This window comes from Camelina sativa, chromosome 4 (genome assembly GCF_000633955.1).
Source record: "Camelina sativa cultivar DH55 chromosome 4, Cs, whole genome shotgun sequence".
Taxonomy (NCBI): domain Eukaryota; kingdom Viridiplantae; phylum Streptophyta; class Magnoliopsida; order Brassicales; family Brassicaceae; genus Camelina; species Camelina sativa.
This window is the reverse complement of record NC_025688.1, coordinates 15,520,456-15,543,727: the sequence shown is the minus strand read 5'-3', so window position 1 is coordinate 15,543,727 and position 23,272 is coordinate 15,520,456. Positions and strand designations below refer to the sequence as shown.

Below are 23,272 nucleotides of genomic sequence, written 5' to 3'. Positions count from 1 at the left end.
TTCGACTCTCATGTCCTCACACATCACAACAAAACGGCAAGGCGGAACGAATGCTACGCACCATCAACAATGTTGTCCGTACCTTGCTAGTCCAGGCGTCCTTACCAGTGACATTCTGGGTGGAGGCACTTCATACGGCAGTATATCTGTTAAACATCGTTCCTTCTTCTCCTATCAACAATGAGGTTCCATTCTCTCGCTTACACCACAAACCAGTATCTTACTCTCATCTTCGTGTTTTTGGGTGTTTGTGTTATCCTAATCTCCTACCCGTCACAACGCACAAGCTTGCTCCTCGTTCTACAACTTGCGTTTTTCTTGGCTATCCACATGATCACCGGGGCTATCGTTGCCTCGATCTCTCTTCTCGTAAGATCATCTTTTCTCGTCACGTCATTTTTGATGAAACTGTTTTTCCCTTTTCTCATCTTTCTTTCTCTCCGGAACCATTCCCACAAACAAATCACGTCCCATCCTCTCCTCCTCCTCCGATTCCAAGGCTAGTTCCTCTGCTACCTCCGCAAACACCTACACCTCCGCAACCAAACATTGCGCCAAACAACCTACCTCCGCAATCAAACGTTGAGCCAAATAACCCACCTCCCACTCATTCTATGACAACCCGTAGCAAACATGGCATCACCAAACCCATTCATCGCCTCAATCTTAACGTTTCAACTATATCTCCCCTTCCTTTCTCTCATGTCCAGGCTGCTAAAGATCCAAATTGGAACCCAGCCATGACCTCGGAGTATAGGGCTCAGATTAAAGCTAGAACGTGGGACCTTGTTCCGCGTCCGGTTGCTACTAACATTGTTCGATGTTTATGGCTTTTCAGGCATAAGTATGATGCCAACGGAAACCTTGCTCGATACAAAGCCCGTTTGGTTGCTAATGGTCGGTCACAACAGGTGGGAGTGGATTGTGATGAAACTTTCAGTCCTGTCGTCAAGCCTGCTACGATCCGCGTGGTACTTGGCGTTGCAGTGTCTAAGGATTGGCCGCTTCATCAACTTGACGTTAAGAATGCATTTCTAAATGGTGATCTAGAGGAAACGGTTTACATGCATCAACCGCCTGGATTTGTCGATCCTACAAAGCCAAATCACGTTTGCTTGTTACGCAAGTCACTATATGGCCTTAAACAAGCTCCCCGAGCTTGGTACCATCGGTTTGCTACATATGCCAAGAAGATCGGCTTCACACAAAGCAAATGTGACCAATTTCTCTTCATCTACTCTTGTAATAAGGAGTTGGCCTACCTCTTGCTTTATGTTGACGATATCGTTCTTACGGCCTCGTCTACTCGTCTCCTCAACTCCATCATCTCCTCGTTGCACTCCGAATTTGAGATGAATGATCTTGGTCAGCTTCACTTCTTCCTTGGCATAGCGGTATCACGAACTAAGATGGGTCTGTTCCTGAATCAACGACAGTATGCAACTGAGATTTTGGCTCGCGCCTCCATGACTAATTGCAGTTCTTGCCTCACTCCGGTGGATACGAATGCAAAGCTACCGGCGGATGCTGGTCCTCCGGTCTCTGATCCGACATTGTATCGTAGCCTCGCTGGTGCGCTTCAATACCTTACATTCACACGCCCGGACATCGCGTATGCCGTTCAGCAGGTCTGTCTTCATATGCATGATCCTAGGGAGGCTCATTACAATGCCTTGAAGCGAATCTTGCGGTACGTCAAGGGCTCCTTAACACATGGTCTTCATCTCTATCGTTCCTTTGTTGATCGTCTGGTTGCCTATTCTGACGCGGACTGGGCTGGCTGCTCCGACACTCGCCGTTCTACATCCGGATATTGTGAATTTCTTGGTGACAACTGGATCTCGTGGTCTGCTAAGCGCCAACCGACGGTCTCACGGTCTAGCGCTGAAGCAGAGTACCGTGGGGTTGCCAATGCAGTCGCTGAGGCTTCATGGCTACGTAATCTTTTACTCGAGCTTCATCTTCCGATCACCAAGGCCACGTTGGTTTACTGTGACAATGTGAGTGCCGTCTATCTCTCCGCCAACCCGGTTCAACATCAACGGACCAAACATGTTGAAATCGACATACATTTTGTGAGGGAACGTGTTGCTCTAGGACAGATTCGGGTGCTTCATGTCCCCTCTGCGTATCAGTACGCCGACATTTTCACCAAAGGTCTTCCTTCTCCGTTGTTCCTCGACTTCCGGTCCAGCCTGAGCGTCCGCCTTCCTCCCGCTCCGACTGCGGGAGAGTGTTAGCATAGATTTGATTATATCTGTATCTCTTCTATTGTATATGATATATTCGGTATCTTCGGTAATTAAGATACTCTTGTACACATTATATATTGCGACATCAATATCACAGACTCCTCACGGAGATTACATAATCTTACAAAAACACACACATAAATTTTGAATACATCTGGAAAAAATATTAGTCTGTATAATTTAAAATTCATAAAAGAAAAAGAAAAATAAAAATCTCTTTTAAAATTGGACGGTGAAGTTGATAAGAATTATTGAAATGAAAAAAAAAAACGGCTATTTCTTTTCAAAAGTCTTTTTTTTTTAATCAATCAAATCGTCTTGGCTCATAGAATTCATAGAACGGCGCCGTTGTTTCTGTTCATATCCATCATGAGTTAGTGCACAAACATGCACGAGCAACGAAGCAAGAGAAGACGGTATCCACAACGACAACGTACGTGAGTGGCTTATAATCAATTTCATACCTTCTTTTATCTCAAGATCGTATACAGAAGAAGAAAAGAAAAAATAACTGACTTTGCTGATTATGTCTAAAGAAGCACGTGCACAAAATGAATGCTGTAGTTCTCTTTCTCAAGTGGGAACGGTTTTGTCTGTCTCCCAATCAATCTCGTGCCAGAATTTGTTTTCCTTTTTTCAATATATATCCCTACTTTCTTTTTTTTTTTCCATTTCGGCTAGAGATTTATACTTAACCCCCCGACACATTTTATCAAAGTATGCTCCGGTTCTGATAAAGTCTCTATAATAGGATAACACATAATGTACAAAGGTAAACAGGAGCTAATGTATATCATGTTTTGGATCTATCTTTTGCAATCTCAATTCCAATTTAATATTCTTAACCTAGAAACAGCTGTTAGTTATTTGTTTAGATGTTTCATCATTTGAGTATTTGTTAACCATTTAAAGAACATATGTATAAATGTTAATAAAATATGCAGTAGAATATATAGTTTACTTAATATAGTCTGTTTTCCTGGCGTCATGCATGGTTTCTACTTTCCATCGTGGTTTTGACGGAGAATATGCCACGTGCTGATGCTGATGAGCTTTTCTGACCTCTGCGTCTCTCAAGCGTTTGCAACACGTCGGATTCAGAAAACAAATGCGGCTATGGATAGAGACACGCTACCCAATGATAAAAGTAATCTAGAAGTAAAAGAAACCCCCAAAAATATAGTAAAGTACAGATTTAAAATATCGTATATCTTGTTTTAGTTTATAAAATATTGATATTTTCATAAGAAGTTGTATAGTGAGGACAAAAAGTAAGTTTATTAATAACGTATACCTGTACACATAATGCCGTGTCATGTCGATCAAAGTATTAACATAAGAAATAAAAAATTATAAACGTGATATCTTTTGAGACCGATTGGTCGGACCCGCCCCCTATCCCGTCCTATATACACACAATTTCACACACGCAATACCCACCAAGAGCACACACACCCACACACATACACTTTAAAATCTTCCATTCACAAATTATCTCCAACAACAACAAAGGAAATAAGAACACGTACACAAATATGGCATTTCTTCTAAGTTTTATGATACTAGCGTTTATTATTATAATCATAATCTTCTATTTATCTTCATCTCCAACTAAAAAAGCTCAAGAAACCACCACTTATGGACCACCATCGTATCCACTCATTGGCTCCATACTCTCTTTCAACAAGAACCGTCTTCGCCTTCTCCAATGGTACACTGAGCTTCTCCGTATCTCTCCGTCTCAAACCATCTTAGTTCCTCTCCTCGGCAACCGTCGCACCATCGTCACAGCAAACCCCGAGAACGTTGAATACATTCTCAAAACAAACTTCTTCAACTTCCCTAAAGGTAAACCGTTTACTGATCTTCTTGGTGATCTCCTCGGCGGAGGCATTTTCAACGTCGACGGTCACTCGTGGAGCTCGCAGCGTAAACTCGCTAGCCACGAGTTCTCGACTCGCTCGCTTAGGAGTTTCGCTTTTGAGGTTCTTAAAGATGAAGTGGAGAACCGTCTCGTCCCAGTGCTATCCGCGGCTGCTGATGTTGGGACGACCGTGGACTTGCAAGATGTTTTGAAACGTTTTGCTTTTGACGTTGTTTGTAAAGTCTCATTGGGTTGGGATCCGGATTGTTTGGATCTGACCCGAGCCGTGAATCCACTCGTGGAGGCTTTTGACACGGCGGCGGAGATTAGTGCTCGCCGTGCCACGGAGCCGGTTTACGCTGTTTGGAAAGTGAAGCGTGTGTTAAACGTGGGAAGCGAGAGGAGGTTGAAAGAAGCGATCAAGACCGTACACGTGTTGGTCTCTCAAATTGTCAGAGCTAAGAAGAAGAGTCTTGAGATCGGAACCGGAGAAGAAGCGAAGCAAGATCTTCTGTCGAGGTTTCTAGCCGCCGGCCATGACGGCGAAGCAGTGAGGGACATGGTTATTAGTTTTATCATGGCGGGAAGAGATACGACGTCAGCAGCTATGACGTGGCTGTTTTGGTTATTGACTGAGAACGATGACGTGGAGAGGAAGATTTTAGAAGAAGTGGACCCGTTGGTGAGTTTAGGGTTAGGGTTTGAGGATTTGAAAGAGATGAACTACACAAAGGCGTGTCTGTGTGAAGCCATGAGGCTTTATCCTCCAGTTTCGTGGGACTCTAAGCATGCTGCAAACGACGACGTTTTGCCTGACGGGACACGTCTCAAGAAAGGAGACAAAGTGACTTATTTCCCATACGGTATGGGGAGGATGGAGACGCTGTGGGAGAAGGATTCGGAAGAGTTTAAACCGAACCGGTGGTTTGATTATGAACCAGGGAGTACACAACCGGTTTTGAAACCCGTGAGTCCTTACAAATTTCCGGTTTTTCAAGCCGGTCCGAGGGTTTGTGTAGGGAAGGAGATGGCGTTTATGCAGATGAAATACGTCGTTGGTTCAGTTTTGAGTCGGTTTGAGATTGTGCCGGTTAACAAAGACCGGCCGGTTTTTGTTCCTCTTTTAACGGCTCATATGGCGGGTGGGCTCAAGGTGAAGATCAAGAGAAGAAGTCACATCCTTAACAGCGTTTAATAGAATATATAAACAGTATGTAAAACAAATTATTTATAGAATATCAAAATGTGTAGATTTGTAAAACATAACAAATCCGAATATAAGCAGGTAAATTTTTTGTTCAATTTCTTCAAACATAACAATTTGGATGGAGTTAGAAAGAGAGCATTGTAGTCTTGCCGCTCACCCGAACCGATTAGTTGAATCAGGAAGTGGCCATCATGTAGAAGTTGAAGCTAAATGAAATGTGAACGATGAGAGAACCAAACCAATGAGAAAAGTCAATATTGTCAATTCTTTGCAGTGTGCATAATTCTGAGTTTTGAAATTTTGTGTTAATAAATGATTGAAGGCAAAGCTTGTGCAACATCCGACCTTAGCTCAGTTGGTAGAGCGGAAGACTGTAGTCTGTGACAGCAAATCTTTAGGTCGCTGGTTCGATTCCGGCAGGTCGGATTTTTTTTTTGGTTAAAATAATCAATTAGTTCAATTTTACTTTCACCCAACAAATAAACTAATAAAGGCACTAAACTAAGCCCAAATAAAACTATCTTAAAGGTCTCTTCAAAAAGATTTACTATAGAAATTATCACTCTCTACCTTTGATTAATTATTCAGATTGCGTTATCTTTCTTATCATCCATGCATGATCACGTTAAACAATTAATATTTTATTTATTTTAAATAATCACGTCAGATTCCTGCTTTTATTTGTTTAAGTTTGACAAAATTATTCAAGTTTTCTCTAATTAAAATATTCTGTAAATTGTTTTCAGAATCAATATGAACGATTTCTCTGTTTCAGCTTCGGTACTTTCTGAAAAAAAACAATGTTTACTATAGTCATGATAGTGAAAAGAACCATAATCGTTTAAATGGTCAAATTGTTTAGCATGATGATGGATATTGTCTTGGGAAAATAGCTACATATTCGTTGAAAGGTGTTCGACGCTTATTCACATTCACGGAGTTGAACATTTTTTTTTTGGTCATCTGGATTATATATATATATATATATATATATATATGTGGTGTTAAAACCAAGAAATTACAACCTGCAATGCAGACTACAACTTTTCAAAAAATTCCGACTGTCCTTCCCTACTAAAACTAACCTGGGCAGCATCACTTGTACAAACATGACCTGTCAATTAGCGGATAAAACCTATACCAACAAAAAGGGACTCCAAACTTTACCAACTATAGAGAGGATGAAACTCTCTCATCTTCAAAGACCTGCTGCAACCATCTAGGATAAATAGCTGCTACATAGGACTGCAGTCTGCACTCACTTGTGACGCTTTGAGCGATGAGAAAAACTCCTCTGTTAGTTGTTGAACTTTCCACTTCTAATCCCCACTGCACAAAAAACTCCAACTTCCTTCGTCACTCTCCTAATTCATAACAGAAAGATGGCCAAGCTTTTGGTCGAAGAACACAATTGACTAACAAAGTGTCTTCAATAGCAAACACAATGTTTACACATCTGTGCTCGATCATACTTACCACCGCCCAAATGACGACTACAAAGTTGATCTGTTCTTTGCTTGTGGTGTTAGAAAAGGCTCTACGGCTATGTAAAATCACCTTGCCTTTCTCATTCCTCAACACCCACGCCCCACCTCCCATTTGATTCCTTCGAGACCATGATACCTCAACATTACATTTAAACCATGACGTATTAGGTGGTTTCCACTTTTCACCTCTAACTCCACTTCTCTCCCCATTATTGCTCCCATCATTACTGGTTTCCAAAGGTCTTGGGCTTTCTCGAATTATTTCTTCTCCATTTGGATCCAATCTTTGAGCTGTAAACCATTCCTCGACATCGTCTTTGATTGTTTGAACAGAAATCGACAACAGAAAGCTTTTACCTTAAAAAAACAGGGCATTCATGTTCTTCCAAATTCTCCAGATGATCCATGGGAAACTCTTTCTCAATTGAGTTGGCCAATGAATATTATCTCTGTTTACCAGTAAATGATGCATGTTTGAATAAATAGATCCTTTATCAAACCCATTTTCAGGAGATGGATAATCTGATAATGCCCACACTTGTCTTGCCATACTGCATTCAAATAAAACATGATTTACTGATTCTCCATCTTGACCACACGCTTGACATCTCTCACCAAGTCTGAGTCCTCTGCGATTCAGTTTGGACATTACCGGTAAGGCTCCACTTAAAACTTTCCACAGAAAGACTTTTAGCTTTGGATCAGTTTGCAGTTTCCAGACTTGTGCTTTGAGAATGTTGATCGATGGTTGCATGTCAGCTTCTTGTATACTCCTCTGATTGTTAATTTGACAAGCAAGCCAATATGCAGACTTTACCGAAAAGGCTCCACTCTTATTGAATTTCCATACTAAAAAATCCTCTCTGTCTACCACTGGTTTCTTTATCCTGATTTTGACGATATCAATAGGCAAGAAATGATAGTGTAGCTTTTGTAAATCCCAGTCTCTATGCCCAAAGTCAATAAGGTCCCCCACCTTGAGGTTAATATCAATGATAGAATTTTTAATCCACGGAGGTCTCATGACATCATCCTCAATCCATGGGTCCATCCATACTTTCAGTGACGCCCCATTACCAACTCTCTTCATCATTCCTTTGATTCACAATTCCCTACCAAAGATGATGCTTCTCCATCCAAATGAAGGTCTGGTACCTCAACCCGCTTCTAAAAAGGGAAGAATTGGGGTAATACCTTGATTTTATCAGCTTTGAGAACATACAGTTAGGTTCCTGCAACAGTCTCCAGACCTGTTTGGCTAACAGAGCTTGATTGAAAAGTCTGATATCTTTAAACCCCATGCCTCCTAAATCTTTGGATAAACATAACTTCTCCCAGCTAATCCAATGAATTTTCTTTTGATATTCACATGAACTCCACCAGTAGTTTGCGATGGTGCTAGACAGATTAGTGCATGTAGATTTAGGCAGCTTGAAGCATGACATTGCGAACACCGGCATCGCCATTACCACTGATTTAATCATGACTTCTTTTCCACCTAGAGACAATGTTTTCGCATGCCAACTAGAGACCTTTGCGTTGAGTCTATCTTTAATATAGCTCAACATTTCCACCTTCGAACCACTAAAACATTCAGGGAGTCCTAGGTACTTACCCGCTCCACCTTCAGTATGAATACCCATTTTAATCTGGATCTCGTGTTTCACCTCTTCTGAGACTCTCGAACCAAACGTGATAGCAGACTTAGACGGATTTAACTCTTGTCCTGTGACCTTGCCATACCTTTTTAGTATTGCTAAAAGAGTCTCAGCTTGTTCAACTGAAGCTTTACACATAAAGAGGCTATTATCCACAAACAAAAGATGATATATAGCTGGACCATTCTCAAGAAATTGAATACCCGATATTGTACCTTCACTTTAAGCTCTATTAAGGAGATGAGTTAACCCCTCAGTGCACAGAACAAATAAGAAGGGTGATAACGGATCCCCTTGTCTTACTCCCCTTTGTGGTTTGATCATCCCATGAGGTTGGTCATTAATGAGAACTGAGAAAGTCACTGAAGAAATACAGATCATTACCAAATTCACCCATTTGGAACTAAAACCCATTGCCAACAATAGAGAACGAATATAACCCCATTCCAGTCGATCATATGCTTTGGACATGTCAGTCTTGTTTGCCATGAAACCAGTAGACATCCCCGAAATTGTGTGCAGACTGTGGACAATCTCATGCGCTACCAAAATATTGTCTGATATCAACCTATCAGGTACAAATGCCGTTTGCATTTCTAACACTATGATCGTCACCAAAGGTTGAAGCCTTTTTACCATGATTTTGGATATGACTTTGTATAGCACCGAACACAGACTGATCGGTCGGAGATCCTTCATCAAGGAAGGATGCAGAATTTTTGGCAACAGACATAAGTGTGTATAGTTCCATTCCTCTTGAAGAGTACCCTCCTCAGAAAAACCTTTCACCTCTTTGATTACTTGCTCTCCCACAGTTTCCCAGTAAGTTTGAAAAAAGAGAGCTGACATCCCATCAGGACCTGGGGCACTTGCCGACTTGATGGAAAACATTGCTTCTTTTATTTCCTCCTTGGAAACCATCTTTAATAAAACTCTATTCATGTCCTTAGTGACTCTACTCGGGAAATCTGAGAACCAAAACTCAAAAGGAGTGGGGTTAGAAGAAGAGAAGAGAGATTGGAAATAATCCATTCTTGACTGTTAAGAAAGCTATTCTTAGCCTTGCCCTATTCTCCTTAACTGAAGTATGAAAAAATCTTGAGTTCCTGTCTCCATCAATTGGTGGCAACTTGTCCTGTGGGAAGGTTGATAAAGGATGAGGACCAGGGTTCGAGGAACGCTTAACGCACCAATAACCTACTGGTGGATTGGGATATCCACAATGATGGGTTAGGATCGATGCTCTGCAGGGCCAGCTTGGGATCCGTTGGGACGGCTAGCAGTGAGGCTAGTGGGGTCCGCGAACGGTCTGTTGGGTCAGTTAGTGAGGCTAGTGGGGTCCACGGGACAGGTTGTTACATAAAAATCGATTTTTATGTGACAACTCGTCCCGTGGACCCCACTAGCCCCCGCTAGCTGCCCAACAGACTGTCCGTGGACCCCACTAGCTCCCCGATAGTCGCCTCAATGGACCCCAAGCTGGCCGTGCAGGGCATCGATCCTAACCCATATCCAAATCCACCAGTAGGTTATTGGTGCGCCAGGCGTTCCTCGAACCCTAGTCCCGACCCTTTAACAACTTTCCCACATGACAAGTTGCCACCAATTGATCTGGCTCTAGAAAACTTCTTCCTCTCTATAGGCTATTGCTAATTGCTTTTTCAAAGAACAAACTAACCCAAACCTTGGAAGGAGGAGGACTGCTCGTGTTCTAAGGATCTTTCAATCTGAGAGATGGCATCTTGAGCGTTGAGAGAATTCGCCTTTTTCCAAACACTGAGAGCTTTACGACAGAAACGTAATCTCTGAGATACTGAAACCTCATCCTCAACTAACCTGTTACCCCACGCCTGAACGATTGCCTCCGCCACATGTCGTTTACCAAGAAGCCTCTTGTCAAAACGAAATTGACCTCTATACTCCTCTTGTGAATCCATCAGCTTGATCAGAATGGGTCTATGATCAGATCCCCTCATCTCCATAAAGGATTGATTTGAAGCTGGAAACTGAGAGAACCATTCCTTATTACCTAAACTATCAAGCCGACTTTGAATCCAAAGATTATAGCGTCTACCAGCCCAAGAGAAGATATTTCCTTTGCTATCCAATTCCTTCATATCACAGACTTCGATCATCTCCGCAAAAGGTTGGAAAAGGGATTCACATCTTCTAGGACCTCCCAGCTTTTCTCCGTTGTGTAAGATATCATTGAAATCTCCCAAAACACACCATCTCTCCTTACGACTCACACCAATCCTGCTTAATCTTTCCCAGTTCTCCTTGCGTTTCTTGAAAGCAGGGTCACCATATATACATGAATCAAAGAAGGAGAAAGCCCCAAACTGAACTTGAAAATCCATCATGTTTTTATCTACATATTTAAAATCAACCTGAACTTCGCTTTTGATGAAAAGAGCTAAACCACCGCTTTTACCAACTGGTTCGACAGTGAAAATCCTCTCATAGCCCAACCACACTTGTAAATCTACTAAAACATTTCTATTGTGCATCGTTTCCATTACAAACAAAATCTCAGGGAAGTGGTTTTTTACGCAATTTCGTGAGACGATGAATCTCCAAGTCTTGAGACCGTCCCAAGCCTTGGCAATTCCAACTTATCATACTCATTGCGCGTTGGGCAGTCCCTCCTTTGGGACTACCTCTAAGGGGATCAGTTTAGCCGACTTCGCAGTACTAGGACCCTCATCCACTGCTTTCCTTTTTTCTTTTACCCCAATACTTAACCCTAACTTAATTTCTTGGATACCCTCAGTTCGTCCCACCTCCAAAGGTTTAGCTTTTCTTGTATATTTGGTGGGTCTATTTCTTGCTCTAGGCTTTTTAGGCTTAATCCCGGACGAACCAGCTACAAAAGAGCCAATTCTGAAAACCGTCGGATTAACCTGAAAAGGCTGAGAGAGGGCTAGGAAATTCCCTGAATCTTGAATAGAAATCTGATTACTCGGATCCTTTCTCCATAAAGACCTATCTATCTCTGAATTTCTTTCCAAACTCCTGCATAGAACGGGAGCCTCTTTTTCTGATCTCTCCAAATTAGAACCAACATCTTCATAGTTAAACACCATGCCTTTATCTTTATTCAGGTTCAAGTGAACCAGCGGTAAAGGTTCCAACCTCAATATCGATTTTTGAAGCATGGGATCCCCCTCCACTTCACTCACTGACTTTCTGATCTTTTCAATTCTCCAGTTTTTTTCCCCTTCGTTAGATGTAAGTAGATATTGTCTTATACCTTCAAGCACATCTGATGCTATCTTAGGTCTGCCTGAAGCGACATCAACTCCTACTTGATCCTCTCTTAAGACTCCAAAGAGAGGGTCAGACTCTTTAATAAACAACGGTTTCTTTTTTCTTTCAGAAGGTTCACCCCTTTGCTTAGCCATCTGCAACCCTTCTCTTTCCTTTATAACTAGTGGAGAAGCATCTTTTTCATGTGTGAGCCTCTGACATTTATAACACCGCTTTTGCACCCTTTCATACTGAAATCTGACTGTCGCTGATCCACCTCTGGGTAAATTGACCACTTTGGAAGTTCTCAGAGGTCTAGACACATCAAACAAGACTTTTACTCTCACATACCCCTGAAGTTGAGGCTGCTCCGGGTCAAAAGCTACTTCTAGCACTTGACCTAATAGCTCCCCCAAAGTTGTTATCGCTGCTTTTGTGTAGAAGTTGATTAGCAGATTCCAGATCTGAACCCAAATCGGCATTGTTTGAAGATAATTCAAAGGCGGGACTTCATACCATCGATCCACTACTATCGACCATTCATTAAACATGTGTGCTCCTTTGCTTAAAACATCTTGTAAGTCATACTCATAATCAAAGATGAATTGAAACTTTTCCTTGTCTAGCGCTATGCCTCTTACTATTCCTTCCTTTTGCCATTTTCTTGGCAGATTTCTTAACAGCCTATGCATCGGATGTGCCTATGGATTTAAAATCCTTCCAACCAGATTGATTGCGTTTCTCACCGATGATGAAAATTCCGGTAGATCCAGCATTTCAAAAGACAGATCTTCTTCTTTGTCAAGCGACATGACTATAAGCGCTTTATGCATTGTCGCGGACATCTTCTTGCGAAAAATTCTGATTTGACAAGAAACAAACTAACAAACCCTAATTTTTGAGGAGGATTTGATCTATTATCTTAATTTTGTTTCGAAACAGGATGGAATTCGAACACAAAAATTCTTAATAGTACTCTCTTCTCAAGCTTAGACAAAGATTCTAACTGAGAAAAAAAGTCCTAAACCCAAAAAAGGGAATCTCAATGTTTTGCAAATCGAACATAACTTTGGCAAAACAAACACGTGGAAGACATATGTGTCAGTATGGTTTAAAGTGGGACGCCCTGGAATGCATTTAACATGTGGATAACCAACCTATATAGTTGGATAGGCTTCCAACAAGATCAAAGATTAGTCTCTTAGGGTTTGCAAGTCTCTAGGTCTTTTGCGTTGCTGACGCTTAGATTTCTCAGAAACGAGGGAGCATATTCTCATGTGATTTTTAGTATGGTGATATGGAGCTTCGCTCTTCACAGATTAATCAACTGGATTCAAATTAAAAGAGAAAAATCACTTCTCCCTCTCCTAAAGAAACATACTGATCATAGTTATAACTTCTCAAACATTTTTTTTGTTGAGAAACTGATCATATAATTTTTGACTAGATTTTGTGTCTATTTTGTGGACTAAAATTTACTGGGTTTTTTTCACTGATTTTATGTCGGATTAGGTGAGGATGAGATCACCCAAAAACAAATCAGATGCGCGTAGGAAATATCTAAAATCAAGTGAAACGCGTCGAAATGCTAATGGTTCGATTAACATTAGGTAGCAACATCCTCACCGTCAAAATTTAATAACGCATGTGCGCTTTCCACTAGACGACTCATCCATCATCATCGAGCGGTCTCAATTTGTTTGATGGAGTCTAACGGTTGTAACCGCTTATACCATGTTAGTAATTCACACTTGCCCGCACCCGACAATAAAATGAAATTATTATTAGTTGACCCCCTTTTTTAAGAGAAAACAAATCTCGACGAAAGGCCATAAAAAAAAAAAAAAAATTAAAACTTTATTTTGCTTTCTCTCATTGAAGAATTTGAGAAGAAGCTCCCCCACACGATTGTTTCCTCTTTGGCTCTCTCGTTCGATATCTTCTGGATCCCTTTTCCCGATTCGCCGTCCGGTAAGACCTTCCGGCATCTGTAACAATCGGCGGAGAAAGGAAGGAGTTCAAAACTCTTCCCTGGAATTCATTTTTTTTTTTTTAAGGGTTTTCCAGATCTGATTTGATATCATCCAAGATTCTCTCTTTCTTTGATTTGATCTGATTGTTTTTTTTTTGATTCGGTAATTGAAGAATACTCATCATCTCCGTTATCGCTTTTCGTATCTTGGGGTGTTTTTGATTTGTGACGATATTGGTGATTTGGGGGGTTCTCTTTATTTTGGTGAATTTTTTCTTTTTCGATTGTTCATTGAGAAGAAAATTCTGGTTATTTAATTACGATGGCGGCAGGAGGAGTTGAGGTTTCGAGAAGTTCTGTTGCTGTTGTTGTTGATCGTACTCGTGGTTTTAATTCACGTCAAGGTGGTGGTGGTGGTGGTGGTAGAGACGCTGAGAGGCGTCATCAAACTAAAAGACCCATTGAAGCAGATGATGATCGCAGGTGGAGAGATGGGCGACGTGGTGACTCTCAGAAAGGACCACGCTTGGTTTCTCAAAGAGGAGAGGCTCGAGAGGAGTATCGTGTTCAGAAGAGGAGAAAGTGTTCTCCTTTCGCGTCGGAGATAGAAGATCATAAAGTGGTTCGAGCTCCACTTTGTGAGAAGGTTATTATAACTAACCAGTTTGTTGATGTGACTGCTGCTACCGGGACGATATCTTCTGAGGATCATCAGGGCAGTGTTTTGTCACCTGAGTTTGTATCTACAGTGTCAGTTCTGCCGGTAGAAGCTCAATTGGATGGGCAACATCCGTTTGATGATCTTGAGGAGGGCCAGTTGGAGGATGAGCAGCAGGTGGTTCAGGCACCTAATATTGCAACGTCTAAGTGGGCCACGTGTTTGGAATCTCCAAAGGATGTAATAACTGATGTTGTCAAGAATAGTAGATGGAACAGGAGCAGTTTGTCTCCTGAGAGCGGGGAATTGTTATCGGAAGGAAGGAGATCCACTCAATCTGGGTCTGGTAGCGGACGTCGCAGCGTAGAACCCACTAGTGCCCATGAACATTCAGAGCATGAGTTGGGGAGTCGTATTGATATTGGTGTTGGTGAAGCAGAATGTTCTACTTCTGGTTTTACTGAGTCAGAAATTGATGAACCAGCTTCCTCTGAGATAGGCTTGAGCATGTTAGCTGGTAGTAGAGATGTAAACGAATATCATAAGCTAAGTAAGATAAATGAAGGCACTTATGGGGTTGTCTACAAAGCTAAGGACAGGAAGACAGAAGAGATAGTGGCACTCAAAATGATTAAGATGAACATGGAAGATGAATATGGATTCCCGTTGACGTCTTTGAGGGAGATCAACATTCTTTTGTCTTGCAATCACCCATCGATTGTGAACGTCAAGGAAGTTGTTGTGGGAAATGGAGCTAGTGTTTTTATGGTCATGGAACACTTAGAACATGATTTGAGGGGAGTAATGGACAGGACGAAACAGCCTTTTAGCACCAGTGAGGTAAAATGCCTGATGATACAGCTGTTGGAGGGTATTAAATACCTCCACAGCAACTGGATTATCCACAGGGATTTGAAGCCATCGAATCTTCTATTGAATAACAGTGGGGAGCTGAAAATATGCGATTTTGGAATGGCTCGCCAATATGGGAGTCCTATAAAGCCTTACACCCAGTTGGTGGTTACACAGTGGTACAGGTGAGAATATTTTGTTGGGCGCCAACTTTTTTTTTATTGTTTGTTAGACTTGTCAAGCTTACCTAATACTTGTTGTTTGTGTTGCAGGTCTCCGGAACTTCTTCTAGGAACAAAAGAGTACTCAACTGCAGTTGATATGTGGTCGATTGGGTGCATTATGGCTGAATTGCTGTCTCTAAAACCACTTTTCCGAGGGAAAAGTCAGAATGACATTGACCAGCTTCAACAGGTAACTGTGGGTTTTCTAGCTTCTTTATACTTTGTTTTCGTTGATCAGTGTTTATCCGGTAGTAATTAAGGCTTTGTAATATGTCCACAGATCTTTGCGGTTCTTGGGACACCAAGCGAGACAAACTGGCCTGGATTCACGTCGTTGCCGGGAGCAAAAGCCAAGTTTCGTAAGCAACCGTGAGTAATTTTTCATGTAGTGTTTATCGGGTTTTATGATGTTGGTTATATTACGCATAATAAGTTGGTCTGTTAATCTGTGCTTATATTTCAGGTACAATTTACTGCGTAAGAAATTTCCTGCTGTATCTTTTACTGGAGCTCCAATTCTGTCAGAGTTGGGATTTGATTTGTTGAACAGATTACTGAATTTTGATCCAGAGAAGCGCCTAACAGTTGATGAGGCTCTTAGCCATGGCTGGTTTGATGAAGCACCTCTTCAGAAATCCAAGGAGTTCATGCCTACATTTGCTTCAAAACGTAACTGATAGATCTAAACTAGTATTTGAGTATCTTTGTTACATTAATACTTTCTTGTCCTCATATTCCTTTGTGTTATCTTCTTCACGAGGTAAATACTAAAGGGTTTACCCAAAAAAGTTGGAAGGGGACTTGCCATCTGTAAGTTATCTCCACAACATTTAAAGTTAACTTGTAGCTCTTTTTCTGTTACCCTGTCGTTTATACTAAGGTTGTTCTCTCTACAAAGATTAGGCCACGAATGGCACTGTGGTACGGCTGCAGTCTGATGACCTTAACCGCAGTGTCACCGGTGAATGGTAACATGATTTCTGAAAGTTCAAAGGCTTATTGGGTGCGATGAGCTATTCTATAAACTACAGGCTTCCTCTAAACGTAGCATTCAGGTCTGATTGTTGTGCCGCAGCATCAATATATACCCTTACTTTTTTGATAATCACATCTTCTCATGCCTTTCTCTCTTCTATGGTTTTTAATCTTCTTCTCTCATATTGTCCAGTCGTTACAATCATCAGCGTTTTTATTCATCATCAGTGTTTATAGTCTTCATGGCTTCGCCAATCACCGTTTCTTGTATTTGGCAGCGTCGCTAACTCTAAACCGCTCTGATCAGATGTGTAATTGTTATCGTGACTGCAAATAACGAGTTACACTCTAGTATATATGAATTGTCGGATTAGGTGTTCGATATGCATTGTAGGATTAGGTGTTCGATAGTGAATTTTTTGCAAGTAGTGTTGTGTTTATTCAACCTTTTTATTCGTGTTCGAATTTATTCAAAATGAGGGTAATAATAATATTTATGGCCCCTGGTATTAACATGCTTGTCCTTCCAACCATCTTTTCTAGGCTTCGGCGATTTTTTTCCTATTTAAACGATGGTAAATACTTTGTTTGAAGATTGTTTTAAGAAGCGTACACAAATGTTCGATAAAGAGGAATCCCGAGAGCTATCTCACAGACTATAAAGAGACATCTCATAAGCTGTATCAAATTCAAAAGACCAACAGTTTTTCATAAGAAGAAAATTGTTCCTTCTCAAATTTGATAATGAACAGATTTTTCTACTCATTCCTGTTTTATCATTTTTTCTTTTCCTGATTGTTCTTTTTTTTTTTTTTTTTTTCTTTCTATTCCTCTTCATTTTTTTTTTGTTCTTCAATAAGTTACCAATTGAAGCCATAACTTACAGCTATTGCTAATTTTGAATTACAACAAATGCTCATTTTAGATGACTTTTTCATTAAATAGCAAGATATTTAAATTATGTTTAGGTAAATTAATGTTCAATAACACCAGATGTTGGGAAGACACTATAAAATAATAAATCATTAACAAATGATTTAGAAGAAAACAAAATCAAACTCTAAAAAATTCATTACTACAATACATTTTTTCTATATTGTGAGTGGGCTCAATAGATCAATTTGTGCTACTAATTTTTCTCAACTCGTATGGATCTGATTAATAACGTATTCAAAACTGTATAAAAGAGCGGTAAGCTAAAGTTGTAAATTGTTATGAAATTATGCAAAACTGTAAGAAAGACTTGTACATGAAAATTGTACAAAAAAACTGAGAGTGAAGTTTTTAATAAAGTTTGTAGTAAAGCTTTTGTAATTAGTAAAAATTGAAATATATAAGAGCATCTGCAGTGGGAGTCTCTCACCGAAAAAAAAAACAAATGATATATATAATTAATGATATTAAGACAAATGATAAATATAATTAATTTATTAGTTACTTTTCTCTCATAATTTATTTTTTATTTGATTTTTGGTCATCTCATGCATATGTGATAATTCATTTTCTGACATTTTCTTTAACTTTTCTACTTTTCCATTTTTGTAGTATTAAAAATATTTATAAAATCAATCTTTTAAAGATAAAATAAATTCTCTAAAAAAGAAAGTATATAATAATAAAAAAGTAAGAAAGAGAATTAAATGAGTCTCTCATTTAACATATTTCTCATCATAATTAGTTTTAAATTTTATTTAAAATTTAAATTTTAAATAAAAAATAAAATTACGCAAAATTTCTTAAAAATTTATAGAGGTTCTCCCTGATGCTCTTATAAACACAAATATTTTGTAGACATGTGTTAGCCTATCGGCGGAAACCATTATGAGTTTTGGGAGTAGAAACATGAAATGTATAAACAAATAGAGAAGTGGTCTAGTCATGGCTACTTACTTACTACAGTACTTTGGTATAATTGGAGCAAAAGACATCTATGATCTTATCATCTATCTAGTGACTATTGCCCTAAAGGGGGACAATAGCTTGGTGACTCATCCTAGTTCTGCCAACCAGATTCCAATCAACACACGTGGTTCAAACCATTTCGTCATTTTCCCAAGTTAGGATTCTTGGGTTTTGGGAGTTTTGCGGCCTTTAAGACGAACCTAATTCTCACAAATTCTTTGAACCTTAACTCGAGTTGGCAAATTTTCATTGGCTGAACATGCCTGCCTTTGTTTACTTGCGTTCACTTGTTAAAAGACTCATCTCTCCATGTGGTTTCATTAATTAAATAAAATTTGCAGATAATAGTAGTATTTGTTACGAAAACTGTTGGCGAACTAGCTACTATTACTAAATCGGATACTAATTAATTATACAATTAGGTATCAGAGCAGCAGGTGAGATTCATAACGTAATCAATGTTTTTTCTCCTATGTATCTCCTTTTTTTTTAATCAATGTCTTTGAAAAGCATATGCTATAATCTAAAGATAAGAGATTGATTTGTCCGCCTTTTACTTTTAGAAAGTAAATCGACCCAGTTTGGTTATCACTATTGACTATTATTCCTAGGGACGTCTGTAAAGGGAAACCCTCTAATTATCTCTTTTTTTTGTCAAACTCCCTCTAATTATCATGTATAATTTTTATCTATTAGACTATTACCATGTAATATATATATAAGTATACCATTTTAGCTTTATAAATTTAAGTTTAGGATGTACAGGATAGGAAATGTATATACGTACTTCTTATAGATTATAATTTATAAGTGACGTAAATAATTAATCTTGGTCAATTCATATATATACCTTTGTACCCCTTCAATTAACATATATATATATATATATAGATATATACCTTTTTGTCAAGACTTAATGATTTCGCTTCATATATAAAATACATATACATTGCTTTCATATATAGTCTTAGAACTATCTTGAAGTTAATTTTGATCCGCAAAACAAACGGTCTTCATCGGAAGATCATCACAATTATAGAAACCAATATAATTCATATTATATTATATCTTGGTATGATTTGTAAAACTTATCCGATGATTGACCAAAAGTTTCAAATTATGTAGGTGCTATGGGAACCTATATGGGATGTGCCACGTGTTCCAAGAGGCATGCATACTTAGTAGAGGACGAATATTTTTGTTGCTATATTTTATACAAGTAACTACCAAGCCTTGCCCAACAATCAATGAATTCACTTTTTTCGTCCCAAACATAGTAATTATATTATTATATATTCGAAACACCTAAATCAGTCTCCGAAAGTTATACCTAAAAAGAAAAAATCTAAACCTCTAATTCTAACACTATGAATCAAAACAATTGACTAAATCCCTTAATTTAAAAACACGAAGAATGAAAAAAAAAAAATACTTAACAAACAAAGCTAATAAACTTTGCTTAACCATAACCTATCTTAGTGACGATGAAAAGGCGGACCTTTTTCAATACAAGGATGTCATCTTCATCAGTCGATGTTGCTTAAGTCATAGTATAATAAGCTATGCATCATTCAATCTTCGATGCATTATATAGTCCATGTCTATATGAAATGTTGAAAGGCGTTATTGTTCACCCCACAACTTCATATGAATAGTATTATTTTATTTTTTTCATTTTGGGTTTCACAGATCCATACTAGGCGGCGATGCCCGTTCGACACCATCAACCTTGTTGATATGATAGGAAGCAATAAATCTTGCGATGATGCAATTGAAAGCATCTCCAAAAGAAATCTGATCTCTAAGATTCGCCAAACCTCAAATTTAAGGTTTACCTCTCTAGTCGAAAGTCTACATAACTATAATTCAAACAATTCTTAATTATATGTTTTAATTTTCAATTACGTGATTATTAAAAACAAGGATGATGTTTTGAATGTTGAAGAATACCACCTAACAAATCCTGCCTCGTCGGTCTATAAAAGAAAATACATCTAATTTCAATCTAGGTACGTACAACGTAACTAAATGATCATTGACAAAACATTACTTACCTTCCTCGAAACAATTACGTTATATAATGCTAAAGAAAATGAATCCGAGAAATACTATATACCTTCCTCGAAACATTCGATTTGTAGTTCATAAACTAAAAAAATTAAAACGACGGGAAACGAAATTGTGGACGGAGTAAATAAACGTAAAAAACTTTACAAATATATATATACGTTAATAAAAAGTTAAAACCAGATATTTCAAAGAACTTAAAAAGATAATCTAACATAATCATAATTATAATGACTTATACCAAATTAAATTTAAATAATTGAGTACTAATGTCTTAGTCAGAAAAAAGATTCTGGTTCTGGAGTGAAAACCCTTCCAGCGATGAATGTGCTGTGTACTTGAATCATATAAACTAATTTAAAACAGATATGCTTCATTACTGGTTTTGCTTAATTTACTATAGTTAAACATACAAATCATGTTAATTAATTAAGAATGATTATTATAAACATCAGCTAATGACTTGTCTATACGTGTCCTTTATGCGTGTTCTCATTCAAAGCACTACAAAGCCCACCCGTAAATACTTCTAGATTCCCCCGCACCTTGGAACTCCATCCTAAATCTAACGTTAAATATTTATTTAAAGGATTTTTTTTTTGTTTTTGGAGGGGGTTGGGAGCTTAGAACTCTAGTTTTAATACTATTCGGTAATTCTATATACAGAATGACGAAAAAGTATAGTAATACATTAAGATATTTGTTGGTTTCCATAATTAGTCATATATATACAGACAATATCTTGGAATAGTGGTATAAGAGCATCATTACTCCAGCAACCCATTCAAGTTGCTCAAAGATTAACTAATCATAAAATTAATATTAAAATAATTAAAGCAACTCATTTAAAATTTAACCAAAATCATGTTTCCACTAGAATATTCCAATGAAAGTTGCTTATCATTTAAATAATACTTTTTTATATTTTTTGTTAATTAATTATCAAATTTTACTAATCTATCATGAATAAAAAAATTATTTACATTATTTGTATTACACTAAACAGAAAACAATAAAATGTTACAGAATTTGGAATATTAAACATATTTTACAAAATTCGGAATATTAAACATAAGATACAAAATTAAAAATATTAAACATATTTTACAAAATTTGGAATAAAATTTATTGTTGGGTTGCACCAAATTTTTGCCAGATATGCTCAATCAAGTCTTTTTTTCAAAAGATCATGCATTTGTGTATCTTGAACGTCATTTCGATTGCTCATCATGTTATTTAAATTTGTTGCCATATCTGTAGAAAACGATAAATCGACATGAGAAGTTCCGCTTCCTTCTCCGTGATGGAACTCTGATGGATAGTAGAAATTGTAATCATGTCGTTCGTCTTCGACTATCATGTTATGCAATATGATACATGCTCTCATTATTTTCCCTATTTTTCTTTTATCCCAAAAAAGTGTGGGATTCTTCAGGATTGCAAATCGAGCTTGCAAGACTCCAAATGCACGCTCTACATCTTTCCGGCATGCTTCTTGATATTGAGCAAAGAGTTTTGCTTTTCGACCATGTGGAAATGTAATGGATTGGATGAAAGTTGCCCAATTGGGATAGATACCGTCAGTGAGGTAGTACGCCATATTGTATTGCCGTCCATTGACAACATATGTAACTCTCGGAGCTCGGCCCTCTAGGATATCATCAAACACCGGTGAGCAGTCCAAGACATTGATATCATTTAACTTACCTGGTGGTCCGAAAAATGCGTGTCAAATCCATAAATCTAGGGATGCCACAGCCTCTAATACGATTGTCGGTTTTCCAGATCCACGTGAATATTGTCCTTTCCATGCAGTTGGACAATTCTTCCACTCCCAATGCATACAATCTATGCTCCCTACCATTCCGGGGAAACCGAGATGTTCTCCAATATTCAGTAATCATTAAAGGTCTTCCGCTGTAGGTCTTCTGAGATACTCATCTCCAAAAAGATTTATAATTCCCTCTACAAATTTTTCAAGGCATTTGTGGGCGGTTGTTTCAGCCAGTCGTAAATATTCATCCACTGCATCTGCCGAACATCCGTATGCCATCATCCGGATAGCTGTTGTGCATTTTTGAAGTGCAGAAAGACCGATCGTTCCAGTAGCATCTCGTCTTTGTCTAAAGTATGGGAATCCATTCTCAATAGTATTAACAATACAAATGAACAATGGTTTGTTCATTCTAAAGCGACGGCGGAACATAGCGTGGGTGTATGTCGGATTCTCACTAAAATAATCATTCCACAACTGGTTGTGGCCTTCTTCGCGGTCTCTATTGATGTGCACTCTATGGAATATTGGAGCTGCTGGTACTTCCGGGTGAGTGTAGTGGTATTGAATCTCCTCCACTATACTATCAATTTCCTCCTCTACCATTTCATCAACTTCTTGATCAGAACTCCAATTAGACATTTTTGAAACTTTGAGATTGTTGTGTGTCTTATGGGAAGTTTGGTTTATAAAGTAATGAAATTGTTTTTGAAGTAAGGGTAGAAGTAAATTTGTTTTTGTTTTGGTTTTGGAATCGGTAGTGTTTTGGTGCTGTTTTTTCTTTTTTTTTTGCTTTTGAATATTAAAGAAGAAGCAATGAAGAGAAGAGAAATGAAAGAAGAAACAATCGGAGAATGGAGAACAATGAAGTAGAATTTATCTTCAATATATAAACCTAGAGTTTGACACAAAACCAAACAAAAACAAAACCCATTCACGGGTTGAGATACAAGCATTCGACCAAATCAACACCCATTCACGGGTTGAAAAATCTTACAAACCTTACAAAAGGAGGACTAAACACCACAACACAGATCCGAAAGAGAAGCAACATTCACGGGATTCTACTATTAAAAGTCATACTAAAAGACACTAACAGACAAGAACATTCACGGATTGCCTATTTTAGAG

General features: G+C 38.6%; 3 protein-coding genes and 1 non-coding gene across 10 annotated transcripts; 3 read left to right on the top strand and 1 right to left on the bottom strand.

Moving 5' to 3' along the window:
- On the top strand, positions 3,705-5,418 carry LOC104780667 (cytochrome P450 94B3-like). Its single transcript, XM_010505188.2, has one exon. The coding sequence runs from the start codon at positions 3,788-3,790 to the stop codon at positions 5,309-5,311; it is 1,524 nt and encodes a 507-aa protein (XP_010503490.1). The 5' UTR covers positions 3,705-3,787; the 3' UTR covers positions 5,312-5,418.
- TRNAY-GUA lies at positions 5,664-5,749 on the top strand. Its single transcript is given in 2 exon segments — positions 5,664-5,700; positions 5,714-5,749. It is a non-coding gene; the product is annotated as a tRNA-Tyr (tRNA).
- Positions 13,525-17,294, top strand: LOC104780665 (cyclin-dependent kinase G1). 7 transcript variants are annotated; one of them, XM_010505184.2, is made up of 6 exons: positions 13,525-15,384; positions 15,472-15,613; positions 15,704-15,792; positions 15,887-16,233; positions 16,327-16,478; positions 16,942-17,294. In XM_010505184.2, exons 1-4 carry the CDS (start codon positions 14,012-14,014, stop codon positions 16,098-16,100), a joined length of 1,818 nt encoding a protein of 605 aa, XP_010503486.1. In that variant the 5' UTR covers positions 13,525-14,011; the 3' UTR covers positions 16,101-16,233; positions 16,327-16,478; positions 16,942-17,294. The 7 variants fall into 7 exon arrangements, with proteins under 7 accessions (XP_010503486.1, XP_010503488.1, XP_010503487.1 ...); XM_010505186.2 differs by lacking the exon at positions 16,942-17,294 and having other exon boundaries at positions 15,887-15,900; positions 15,994-16,233; positions 16,327-16,915; XM_010505185.2 differs by lacking the exon at positions 16,942-17,294 and adding an exon at positions 16,592-16,915.
- Positions 22,271-22,747, bottom strand: LOC104783905. The gene has a single exon (XM_010509005.1). The coding sequence runs from the start codon at positions 22,745-22,747 to the stop codon at positions 22,271-22,273; it is 477 nt and encodes a 158-aa protein (XP_010507307.1).

Coding starts and splice junctions, on each gene's coding strand:
- LOC104783905 (XM_010509005.1), bottom strand. CDS start 22,747: ATGGTAGAGGAGGAAATTGATAGTATAGTGGAGGAGATTCAATACCAC.
- LOC104780665 (XM_010505184.2), top strand. CDS start 14,012: ATGGCGGCAGGAGGAGTTGAGGTTTCGAGAAGTTCTGTTGCTGTTGTT. Junction 15,385..15,471: donor GTGGTTACACAGTGGTACAG/GTGAGAATATTT, acceptor TTTGTGTTGCAG/GTCTCCGGAACTTCTTCTAG. Junction 15,793..15,886: donor GCCAAGTTTCGTAAGCAACC/GTGAGTAATTTT, acceptor CTTATATTTCAG/GTACAATTTACTGCGTAAGA.
- LOC104780667 (XM_010505188.2), top strand. CDS start 3,788: ATGGCATTTCTTCTAAGTTTTATGATACTAGCGTTTATTATTATAATC.